Source organism: Apodemus sylvaticus, chromosome 6, assembly GCF_947179515.1.
Source record: "Apodemus sylvaticus chromosome 6, mApoSyl1.1, whole genome shotgun sequence".
NCBI lineage: Eukaryota > Metazoa > Chordata > Mammalia > Rodentia > Muridae > Apodemus > Apodemus sylvaticus.
The window spans coordinates 23,630,989-23,644,385 of NC_067477.1; the positions used below are offsets into that span (position 1 = coordinate 23,630,989).

Consider the following 13,397-nt stretch of genomic DNA (forward strand, 5'->3'; position numbering starts at 1 on the left):
TGTTGTCTTCAACTATATGTGTGTTTCTTTCCTACATGAAGATCAAAAATCCTTACCTACGTGCAGTACAATCTGTATATGCATTGCCCTCCCCAGAGTGTACTGTTATTATTTCCTGATCGCATTGACATCAGATGTGGACATAAGACTTGCTGTTGTCAGTGACTTGAGAACAGGACAAATGTGTTCTTTAGCCCCATTGATGGAACGAGAAGTGGAGCAAGCCACAGGCAAGCCATAGTACAATTGCCAACTGCAGTGTGCAGAAGAAAGAAATAGATGTTATTAGCTATTGAGATATGTGGCTTCATGCTAACTTCTCACCCATCATGCAAATTCTAATATTTCTACACTACTCAGCTCCTTCTCTGTTGTTCTTCACAGACATGTATGTCTACATATCTATTATCTGTTTTATACCCTGGAACATAACTTTCATGAAGTAAGGATTTTTGTCTGTTTGGTCACTATTGTGTCCCCTGTCTTTAGAAGAAAGCCTGATAAGTAGCTTATCACCCAGTACATGTTTATTGAATTGATTAACTCTGAGATTGTTATTCTAAGCATCCTTAAGAAATTAGGGAGTTTTTCTTTGAAGCTTCAAAGACTGAATCTAGGGTTCATGTATGCAAGGCATGTTTTCTGCTAAATGAGTTATATCATTAGTCCAAGGCTTCCAATTGAATTTAGACAGAGTCAGAACATGCTAGCTGCTGTTAAGCCAACTTAACACAAGATGGAGTCACTGGAGAGAAGGGAGTCTCAATTGAGAAAATGCCTCAATAAGATAAGATTATAGGTAGGCTTATGGGGTTTTTATTAATTAGTGATTAATGGGGAATGGCCCAGCCAAATACAGATGTAGCCACCCCTAGGATAGTGAGCCTGGGTTCTACAAGAAAGCAGGCTGAGCAAGCCATGTGGAGCAAGCCAGTAAGCAGCACCCCTCCATGGCTTCTCCATCAGTTCCTGCCTCCAGGTTCCAGCCCTGCTTGACTTCCTATCCTGACTTCCTTTAGTGATGGGACTATGATATTGAAAGTATAAGCCAAATAAACCCTTTCTTCTTCAACTTGCTTTGTGGTCATGATGTTTCATTGTAGCAATTTAGTTATAGACCATAACTAAAGCACATGGGTAGATAGAAAGTATTGACACATACATATTATAATTCAATCCAGCCCTGCTTGACTTCCTATCCTGACTTCCTTTAGTGATGGGACTATGATATTGAAAGTATAAGCCAAATAAACCCTTTCTTCTTCAACTTGCTTTGTGGTCATGATGTTTCATTGTAGCAATTTAGTTATAGACCATAACTAAAGCACATGGGTAGATAGAAAGTATTGACACATACATATTATAATTCAATCAGAAAACAAAATAATGATGTTATAAGTCAGTAGATTGTAATCTTTGTATTACACTTTAAGTACTCTTTATGGCTATCATCTGTGGAAAGATTACAGACTGCAATTATTATCAATGAATACTCATCCAAATATTAAAAAGGAATTGATATTAAAATCTGATTAATTCTTCCACAGGATACTAATTAATTATAGTTTTACAGTGGAGAAACCTGGCAGACACTTTTAACCAAGTGAACAAAACCAATAAGGCCAATAATAGAGCAAATAGTTATGATTCTCTTGATACACTTCACTGAGGACACACAATGCTTCTTGTATTACTGTCAGAAATATTTACCCTGAGTCTAGTAATGAGAAAGATCAAATGAGGTACAAGGTGCAAAAAGATGGTCTGGTGTCTTCAAATCATCAGGGTGATGGAGGATAAAGACAGAAACAGTTACAGATCAAAAGGGGCAAAAAACCAAGTGCACGGTGTTAAGAGCTAGATCAAAATTTAAGTTTTCTCCTATAAGAAGCATTAATTGAAAAAAATTATGTGAGATTCCTAGACTAAATATTGCTACTGTGATAATGTTGAATTCATCACTTTGGTCATTGTGGAATATAGATATGAATATCAAAGATGGATACAAAAATGGCCAAATGTTGGAATACATACACATGCACATATTCATGGATATTCTCTCACATACATATACATACATGCATACATGCATGTGTGTGTGTGTGTGTGTGTGTGAGAGAGAGAGAGAGAGAGAGAGAGAGAGAGAGAGAGCAGGATAATAAGGAAATGTGATAATGTCAATATTAAGGAACCAAGAGATATGGGTAAAAAATTAAAAATATGGTCATTTTTGTATCGTATTTGCCAATCTGATGTCTTAAAAGTAAAAAGGGGAGCTGGAAAGCTGGTTCAGGGGCTAAAAGCACTTGTTGCTTTTACAGACAACCCAGGTTTGGCTCCCAACACCCGCATGGTTGTTCACTAACATCTGTAACTCCAGTTCTGAGTAATCCAATGCCCTCTTCTGGCTTTTGTGAAATTTTACGATCTTTGTTCTTATAAATGTAACTGTTTTCCTTCAAAAGTTTTTCAATGGAATGGCCATGATATGCCATTCTCTCTATCCATCTCTCACTCCATCTCTCTGCCTCTATCTATCTATCTATCTATCTATCTATCTATCTATCTACTTATTATCTATCATCTATCTACTTATCATCTGTCTATCTATCCATCTATCTATCTATCCATCTATCTATCCATCTATCTGTCTCATATCCTTCTTGAGATTTTCTGAGTTTCTTGGATCTATGGTTAACTTTATAAAATGATCAGCCCTTAAATCTTTTTAAATATGTCTTTGTCTCTGTTTTCCCTTTTTCCTGAGACTTCAGTACACATCTAGTAGTATGTTAGAGTTCTCACACAGCTTTTAAATGCTCTGTCTTTCTCTTCCCCTCCCTTTTACATTGTCTTTTAAATTTGGACCATTTCATTGCTGTAGTTTAAAGTCACTGATCATTTCCACAGTGGTGTCTGTCTGTTGATGTGATATGCTAAAGAAATTCCTGGGCTAGGGTGCTAATGCAGCAGGAAAAGTCTAGTGAAATGCAGCATGTGACATTAAGCCCGAGTTCCATTCCAGGAAGCCACATAGTGAGTCTTCTGGTGACAGACAGACAGACATACACACATAGTAAAAATGTAAAACATTAAAGGAATTATTCATCTCCGATGTTTCATCATTAATTTCTAAGTTTTTTAATAGCTTGTACTTCCACAGAAATCTCTTATTACTTGTGCATGTTCTCCAAGTTTTCTGCTAGATTCTTTTACACATTAGTCATAGTTATTTTAAGGTCCTCAATAAGTTTCCCCTGGAGAAAAAGAACTGCCAGTGTATATATAGAAAGAGAATTGTAGTGGTTTATTGTGTACCCTTGTCAAGATGAATGTCTGTTGTCTTCAAGGAGGCCCAGTGGCATGATTCCAGCCTTGACCCAAAGTACCGAGAACACCGGAACCAATGTGCAATTATCAGGCCAAGTCCTGGAGCACAAAGACCTAATCCAGGACAAGAAAACATGAGCTGACATCACGCTCCAGTTCGTCCGTCCCTCACTTCCGGTCTTGACTTGAAGCCTTGCTAAGATTGACAATGCCCATTTGTATCGGTAAGGGTGCTCTTTACCCCAGTTTACCAATTCACGTACATATCTCTTCCAGAAACATCCTCCCAGATACATTAAGATAGGTTCCATCAGTCATATGAGCAACTCTTTTCCAGCTAAGCTGAAACATAAACCGTTAGCACCTGCATTCGCACTCCGATTTTCTTCATTGCTTTAGTTATTGACGCCATTGTCCTCCTTTGCTTTTTGTGCCTTATAATAATTAGCCTGTAGCTGAAAAGGAAGGCAGAGGAATAGTAGAGAATGAGGACTATAACTTTCACTGTGAAAATGAGCACCCTCCCTGGGGCCCCTTTCCCCCCAGGGCGTCAGTGACTTTAGTAGTCATGAAAGTGACGTTGAGCATGACTGCTGCTGGTGTTGTCACTGTCAATGTGCCATGAATACATTCTCCCAAAGATGAACCACAGTTACTTTGTGCATAGAATTATGCCTGGCCTGCTATAGGCTTATTTCCAGGTTAATCCTCATGTTTCTGCTGAATGCTACCTTTTTTTTTTTTTAACTTGTAGGCATACTTTTTTGGACTACTTTATTGGGTTTCATTACTTACCATATTTCAACTCTTATTCCACTCCAATCCCTTTCAACCCTACAACACTTGGTAGGAGAGAAAGTTTAGAGGGGAAAGGAAGTGTAGACATCTTTAGACTACTTCCAGCTGATTGGAGCAAGTTCAATCTCCATCATTAGAATATCTCCAACCAACAATCCTCTAGCAATCTGGCAATTGTGAACATAGCCATAGGGACCAGCAGCAGTGCCGGGCACCATGGGGCGGGGGGAAGCCCCCACAGGTACTCTACAGGCTCTTATGTTTATACACTCTCAAGAGTTCCTAGAAGTCCAATCATAGATTATCCATAGCTGGCAAAAATCATGTCCCTCCTAGAGCACAAGACAATCACAGTTAGTGGCCGAGGACAATCTGAAGCAGCCCCACACCTAGGAGTGAAACAAAAACATATTCACATAACGTAGCTTGCTTTTTTTTTTTTAAGAAAACAAAATTCTCACTATAGTTATTCTCTATAGAGACTTTATCGTACTGGGGCAGGGGGTCTTCTCTAGATACCTCCTGATCCTCAGCAGTGGGCCTGGTGATTGCTGCTTATTTTAAGCTTATGCAAGGGATGGGAGGAGGTGCTGTGTTCTTTTGGCTCAACCTTTAAGGCTTTTGGGTAGGGGATTCTTCCTACAATGGCTCTGTCATTAGAATAAATACTATCTCTTCTTCCTAGACCCGTAGTATCTAGAGTATCTGCAGTTGCCTTTGCAGAAAATATCTTCCTGTATCAAAATTAGCTTAAAAATTACCTTAAGGTGTACATTTACTTGGTACAGCTTATGGGAAATCTATTTTGATATATTTTATGTATGATATATTTTATGTCTTTAATGTAGTAAATAATAATAAGGCTTAATAAAAGATAAGGCTTAATGAATACAGAGCAGAAAAAAATTCTTTTTAATAAAAGCAAGTTCAAAGCTGGGTGTTTAGGAGACAGAAGTAGAGGGATCAAGAGTTCAAGGCGGGGGCTGGAGAGATGGCTCAGCTGTTAAGCGCACTGACTGCTCTTTCAGAAGTCCTGAGTTCAATTCCCAGCAACCACATGGTGGCTCATGACCATCTGTAATGGGATCTGATGCCCTCTTCTGGTGTGTCTGAAGACAGAGACAGTGTACTCACATACATAAAATAAACAAATCTTTAAAAAAAAAATAGTTCAAGGCCAACCTCATTTACACAGTGAGCTGGAGGCCAGTCTGAGCTACCTGAGACTCAGTCTCAGAAATTAAAAAAAAAATGCAATCTTAATCCACAATCTTATTTATGGTTTATTGATTGTTTATATTCTTCTTTGTTATGTTCTTCTAAAGAGTTGTGTGTGTGTGTGTGTGTGTGTACTTTATTTTTCTGAACATAAATCGTTTAAAACATAGTGTGTATGTTAGAGTCTAGATTACTCCCCTACAGCCCCGGACCTCATGATTTACACATGAGCATTCAGTTGCTGTTTTGTGATAATTGTAGTGGAGGTTCTTAGCTTTCTTTCTGTAAACTGCTTTTTGAGGATAGAACTTTTCGTGATGTTCTTGAAGAGATTAGAAATGTAAAGCAACTGAAAATAATTCAGCAATGATGACAGAAAACCACTTCAACAATATGTGAAAACTTTCTGAATCTATTCCAGTATTCACAGAGACTGCATCTTCTAACCCTACGGCATAGTTGTTTAAGTGTAACTGTTATGATCTGAAAATGTACTGCTAATTCACTGAGCAAAGAGTTCTCATGTGTTATTAGATTGATGTCAAGGTACACTGTTTAGTATGTGTGCTAACACTTCTGTCTGGAAGACAGGAGATCTGAGATTAAGCTGCCAGAACAACCAGTTCCTTCTGTGGAATGTGATGAAAGAAATGGGTTGATTCCTTCCACACCTTTCCACTAGCTTCTGATGGGTGTAGGAATCCCTTGGCATTCTTTGGCCCATCTCTGCCTTCATCTTTACATTCTCCATCTGTGAGTCTCTACATTCCAATTTCCTTTTTTGTAGGGACACCAATCGTGTTGGACTTACCCTATTCTAGGTTGAACCTTTATATCTACAATAAAATCTTTTCCAAATAAGGTCAGATTCTAGAACTAAGGGTTAGTGTTTCAACTTGTGAGTACTGGGAAACACTGTTTTACCCCTCAATAAGATGGCATACAGACCACATTAGGAGTAGGCTTCAAATCCAATAGGGGTTTACCAAGTTGGTAGTAGATAGTTGAGATTATAAACCAGCATACAACTGTACCGGGAGTGTGTCTGAAGCCCTGGAAAAGCCTGGTAATTTTAGGGATGATCATTAATGTAGGATGACTGGACATCAGGGTTAGTTCAGAACAAGGAGGGAGTAGCTGGGGCTGAGCCTGCTAAAACATGTTGGAAGTCTGGGGTAGCACAACGTTGATCCTTTATTTTGTGAACAACTCAAATCTGCCTAGTTTGTTTTATATAACATTTGTTATTGTTCCCTAATTAATTAGAGCCACAACATTGTGATTGGATATCTGAGGAGTTGGTTCAATCAGTAAAATGTTTGTCTTGTGGGCATTAGAATCTAAGTTCAGAGTTCAATTCCTAGAATCCTTGTTGAAACCAAAGCAAACCAACAACAATAGCAACAACAAATGCTGAGTGTGGCGGTTGGGTGCTGGTAATCCCAGTACTACGGAGACAGAGACAGGCAGATCTCTGGGACTTTCTGAGCCGCCACCCAGACCTACTCAGGGGTAATCTTCAAAGAGTGAACCTATTTCAGAAAAAGGTAGATGAATCCTGAGGAATGAATCCCAAAGTTGCCTTCTGGCATCGGTAGCTGCATGTGCATATACCTGTGCATTGCATAAATACGAACACCCAACACATATGTACACACTCACTCACATGCATATGCCTGAGTGTGCACATGAACACAAACACCTGCCACAAATGTACACACTCACATATACTGTAACTATCATGTTGAATTGGAAGTGGAGAGATGTAAGAGACATGGCTGTACTTCCAGAAGACCAGGATTCAATTCCCAGTACCCACATGTCAACTAATAACCACGAGGTTCCATGGGATCCGATACCCATGTCTGGCTAATACATACAATGCATGCATGTGGAACACAGACATACATGCTGAGAAAACACACATACATATAAAAATACAACTAAATAAAACATCTAAAAGTTATTAAAAAATAAGCTTTTGGCCTTTGTGGTCATCTTTCAGTCACTTGCCAAAAGGATAAACACAAGAGGCAAGTGCAGAGGCCTCCACAATGTGTTCTCCAGGCCTCTGAGGAAACACGAGCTGTTCCTTTGTCCACATACATGCGGCTCCACAGGAAGGGTGATATGGAAGACATCAAAGGAGTTAGGCAAAACTGAAGGTGCCTACAACATCATGGGGCATGTTGTGGGCAGCATCATCAACAAATCGGTTCACAACAAGAGAACCTGCCAAAAGAATTAAGTGCAGATCGAGTCTATTAAGCACCCCGAGAGCTATGACAGACCCCTAAAATCAGTGAAGGAAAACCATCAGAAGGAAGGAAGCCAAAGAGAAAGGCACCTGGGTTCAGCGAAGTGCCAGCGCACTCGGCTCACGGAAGTACCGTGTGTGGAGAGTAATCACAAAGGAGCCTCAGCTGTTGAGCTGCTGGAGTCTGGTTCCTCCGAATGCAGCTCTTGCTGTGCAAAAAGACCTAGACTGCTAAGAATATTTTTAAGATAAAATAAGATGTTGCATGGCAATTTCTATGAATTAGCAAGTTTAACTTGGCTTGAACTCCAAGTTTATTTTCTCAATAGAGTCCTTGGTTTCCTCTAGTCCCTTTCTGACAAGTTAAGGATCTTTTCATGTGACATTGCTTCCCACACAACAGCTCAGAGGAGAAGCTGCCTTTCTTCCGTTAAAGAAAGAAAGAAAGAAATCTACCCAGCAGTTGATGAGTGAGTAGTGAATGTGTCATCTCTCTGCCTTCATCCACCTTCCTGGAGGTACCAATTCATCCTCATCCTTCACGCAGAGTTTTCTGCCTACATCCGGCTCCTTTAGCATTTCCTTTTCTGGGCTAAGCACCCATTCAGGTCTTTCTTTCCCTCAAACAAACAGAATTCTCTTCTCATGAAAACGTCTGAAAAATAAGGTTCGCTTGTTACATATATTTTTTAAAGGCTCTCACAAAACGTACCCAGAATAGGTTTTAAAATTACCCATGTCACACATATTAACACATTGGTATCTTTAGTTCCAGTTGTCATTATATTATATAACTGGGCTCATTTTATACATATACACATATATGCATGTTTCTGCTTAAAATTTTATGCATTCTATTATAGAAAGTTGTCAATACTGCCAGAATGTATTAGAATTTTTCCAGTGATTTTTTTAAATAATATTTTTGCCATATTGGCTAGATGAATTTGCTTAAAATTCTCCTTCTGGTTAGGCATTTCGGGTTCTACATAGTTATTTTCTAATATGTGTTATTAGTAAATATTGGCTAGATGAATTTGCTTAAAATTCTCCTTCTGGTTAGGCAAGAAATGCTGAGCTTACTAAGTGCTAAGCAAGTACTATAATAAATATTTATTTTTGTTTTTATTTGTTTGTCGAGACAGGTATTCTCTGTGTAACAGTCCGGGTGTCCTGCACTCGCTTTGCAAACCAGGCTAGCCTCAAACTCACAGAGATCTGCCTGCCTCTGCCGCCTAAGTGCTGGGCTACCAGTGTTCACCGCCACACCAGGCTTCTCCACTTTTTGCTATTATATTGGGATGAATTCTCCTTGGGGAATTGATGAGCTGAAGAAGGGCATCATAAGTTTCCAGACACAGAATTTCCTTTCTACAGATAATTCAAGCACTAAAGAATTCAGACTCTAAAGAAGAGGTAATTGGAATTTGAACTGAACTATAGCGTGAGTGTTGATGTAGAGACAGGAACGGGAGTCAGTGAGGACTTGGTAGCCATGTTTGGGAGGTGGGAATTGTTGATGATTAAAAGGAAACTCATCCTGCCAATCTGCATAGCTAAGTAATACTGGTTGTTTTTTTTTTTTTTTAAATTTTACTATAAAAAGAGGTGATGGTTAAGGTGTGCAGATGTGCAGGAAAAGATAACTTGGCGTGGGACTTATTTTATTTGGATTGTATGCCAATTTTTAAAAGCTTTGAGTGGAATCTAATAGGCTTGTGAAATCGTTCTTCTCAGGCAGGGGACATCTGTTGTTTTTACCAGTCTGACATCTGGCTCTCCTTCACAGGAGGAATTTCGGGTGCCAGTCTGGTTTAGAAGGAACCTGCATTTATTTACACCTGTTTTTAATTAAATTGCAGGTGTCTTTGGTTTGGTAGATGAAGACGAGGGATGATAGAGCACCCAAGTCAGCCCTGAGGATCACTAGTGGCATCCACCCCTTCTTAAAAGGCAAATACCACTGGGAGGCTGGGCCTTTCCCATTTTCCTTCCCGGGACTTTGACCCAGCTGGCACTACTCTGAGGCTTCTAAGGGAGATCCACAACTCAAGTCAGCTAATTAGAGACCATGAAGTTGAAGTCTACTACTTTCCAGGGGACAGCCAAAAGAAATTCAAGCTATTTCCACAGGGATTCCAAGCTAGTGTGTGTGCGGGGGTGTGTGTGTCTATAGATGGAGCTCTTAGCAATTATTTTGCTTGTCTGGCAACTGACCCAACACCAGGTAAATCTGGGTTAAGTCTAATGACCTGGTTCTGAGTCTAATGATTGGCATATTAACTTTCAAGTATATTGATGATACTTTTCAGTCTTTTGATATAATTCTCTTTAATCTTAAGGCAGATGGGATGGATTTCAACCACATACAACCAAATAAATTCTGACTAATGCAATAACATAGTACAGGTATCAGAAAATGATTGTTTTTAGATAAAAACAAGAGGTGTCCTATTGTATGTACATAATACTTTGTTTTATATTTAATGATTGAGATAGAAATAGGGAACATCTGTGTTAGGTTCTGTACACAAATAAGAGTGACCAAAGGCATGGGTGTAGAAATTAAACATTACTATAATTTATAGCTGTCTGAAGTCAATAGCTATAATATCACAAATTTCATCAATGCATGTTTCACTTGCTTTACTTCATATATGTATATGTGTTTATGTATGTACACATGATGTGGACATGCCTTTGCATGTATGGTTACAAACCAGAAGTCAATGTTGAGTGTCTTGCTCTATGTTTCTTATTAATATTCTAAAATCGCATTTATTTTTTGCGACTATCAGGGGCAGATGTATAAGTGGGAATCAGAGGACAGCTTGCGTGGGTTGCTTCTTCATAATATACACGGTTCTCAGGGAACAAACTATGGTTGTCAGATATGGTGACAAGCTCCTTTACCTACTGAGCCATTGTGCTAGCCCAGTCTTTCACTGAATCTGGGTCTCAGATGTTTCAGCTGGGCTTTATGGTCAGTGAACCCCGTAATATGCCTATCTCTGCCTCCCTAGCATTCAGCTTTTTATGTGGGACCTGGAGATCTGGAACTCAGTTCTTACACATGTGCAACAAGCACCTTACCTTCTAAGCCATCAGCTCGTGGCTGACCTCATCTTTCTTCTATAGGCCGGAGGATACACATCACCATGCTAACATGTGAACAGAAGCCACAAGTAACTCCATTTGCTTGAATTTTGGAATACACTTCACATATCTGAACTATATAGCTTCCGACCAGACTAGGACACAAAAGACAGATTACCAAAGGATTATTGTCCTTTCACTTAAATGGTCCACCAGATGTTTGGTTGATCCATATCTGGGGTCTGGTTGCCACATTATATCTGCATGACTTTCAGAAAATGATAACACCTCATCCAGGGTAAAGGCTTGACTGACCTCTCTGCTGTGACACTGCTAACAGATCACCTAGAGAACTGATCAGATTGGCTTTCCTCTCTTGGGTATTCATGAGTGGTTCATTTTCTAGCCACTGCTGTGCCTCAGTCATCTCTTTTGGTCTTAAGTTGTCATTTGAGGATGGCTTAATTAAGAATGTTTTTGCTTCAAACTCTACCCTTGGGTCATTAAAAATCGCAATGGAAAATATGATAATGGGAAAATAAATTATTTAAATCTATTATTAATCTGAAGTTCTTAAATATGTATCATGGGATCTGTAAAACATTGTGTTGAAAAAAGTCTGTACAGAAACCCTGCCTCATAAAAATTATATGTAGCTCGTGATTAATATTTCACAATGCACCGCAACAAATATTTAATTTTTTCTAAGTGCATTGCTTGGATTTACATAGTCAACACCACTTTCAGGTGCAGTCTACCTGATCACAATTATTTGGACCATCTGATTTCACAATTACCCTACAACATGCTCTTCTTCATTTTAATTACGAGATAATTACCGCTATTCAAAACAGCAATTGAAAGATCGGCCAGCGGGGGTGTGAGGGCGGTGTTGGGGATTTTGGTGGGGGCAGTGCTGCCCATTTGTAATCTCAATATTCAAGAGGCAAAAACAGGAGGATCATGAGTTTGAGACCTGGTCAGCAACAGTAGTAACAAATCCAGGACTATTTATTAGGACATTGTATCTAATGTGTCAAAAGTACATTTGCTAGGTTAGGTTTTATTCTTGCCAAATTTCTGGACCAGACAGCACCATGATAAGCAAACACGCACATATAAAGTATGGAGAAGGCGATTAAAGAATGAAGTTAACATTCTGGGTGTTAATTCATAGGCATATGAAATAGCTGAGGTCACTGTAAAAGGGCATGCGGGATTCCCCAGTGATTCCTGAGCAAGAAATCCTAGCAACAGGAATTCAAATCTGAGGGGCTTGGTGGGGTAATCCAGGTCTCACAAGGATGGGTGCTTAGATCTTGGGAAGGGAGGCCTGCGGCTTAGCAACAGCCCGGTGGTGGGCAGGTGGTGGGCAGGGAGCTCACAGATTCTGCACAACTCCGGGAGGGGCGGGGCCACCCGAGAGGCGGAGCTAGATAACGGGGGCGGGGCTAGTGCGTCTCCGCCCTCCCGCCACTCAGCTGGGCTCGGGAGCGCGCGGCGCGGCTCCGCCGGGCTGTGGGAGGCTGTGGGAGGCGCTGGACTGGAGCGCCGCAGGTGACCCGGGCAGAGTCAGGTGCGCGAGACCGGCAGAGAAGAAGCGGGCTGAAGGCGCGCCCTGGTCCCCACTTCTTAGGTTGGTTGTCTCCCAGCCTCGGCACTGGGCTAAGGGAACGCGGCGAGCTCCCAGACGCGCGAGGCTCCCGGCCGGCCGGCGGCGCTCGCGGCCCTCATCATGTTCGGTGAGGCGAGGCTTTTCCTCCCGCCCGTGGGCTGAGGCGGCGGAGACGGCCACGCAAGCGAGATGCACCTGCCGGGCTCGGCTTAGAGGAACGTCCGGGCCGCCAGCGGGAGAGCTTTCGTCACCCAGCCCCGGCGGCGACCGCGGGCCCCAGCCGCAGCGACGGGTGGGCGCACCGACATGGCGGCTCGGAGCGCCCCGAGCTGCCACCTGCGGCTCGAGTGGGTGTACGGCTACCGGGGCCACCAGTGCCGCAACAACCTCTACTACACCGCGGCCAAGGAGATCGTGTACTTCGTGGCGGGGGTCGGCGTGGTGTACAGCCCGCGGGAGCATCGGCAGAAGTTCTACCGCGGCCACAGCGACGACATCATCAGGTACGGGCTCGGGGAGGCGGGGGTGAGGGTGGTGGGGGTGACACCGCTGTCGGAGTTTGCAGCTGCCTGTCCTTCTGGGAAGTCGTGACCGTTCCTGCAAAGGAGCATCACCCAGGAACGCAATCTGCATGTATCTAGTTCGGAGCCCACCCACTTATCACTCCGCTTTGCCGCATCTCCCTATTCTAGGGGAGCCTCCTTGGGATCCTAAGGACGCTCCGCAGGCCGTTCGCTTTCATGGATTTGTGACCTTTTCCGTTCCATCAACATCAGGGTTTTAGACTCCGTGATTGGTTTCTTGTTAAAAGGAAAGCTTATTTACCTAGGGAAAGGAAATACTTAACAGAAGACTAACCAAGCTCTGCAGTACTCAACTCTTGGCCATAGTTATTAGTTCAGATTTCACTATCAGCGATTATCAGCAGATAGCAAAGCAACTCAGGTGTTCCTCTCAAGGCAGTTCATTAGAGGTTAAAATTTGCACGCTGGAAGGCACTTTGAGGGTATGCCTTTAATGAGAAATAACCCCACACTGATTTCCAATTCTGTTTATCCTCATCAAAGTAATCTTAAATTTACT

The 13,397-nt window shown here is 41.5% G+C and overlaps 1 protein-coding gene across 1 annotated transcript in view; it reads left to right on the top strand.

The window, feature by feature from the left end:
- Nucleotides 1-12,225: 12,225 nt before the first annotated feature.
- Eml5 (EMAP like 5) overlaps nt 12,226-13,397 on the top strand; it is a 122,138-nt gene continuing 120,966 nt past the window's right edge. The window contains exon 1 of the mRNA XM_052185272.1: nt 12,226-12,817. Coding sequence (XP_052041232.1) covers nt 12,621-12,817 — 197 coding nt within the window. The 5' untranslated portion in view covers nt 12,226-12,620. The remainder of the gene's footprint in view (nt 12,818-13,397) is intronic.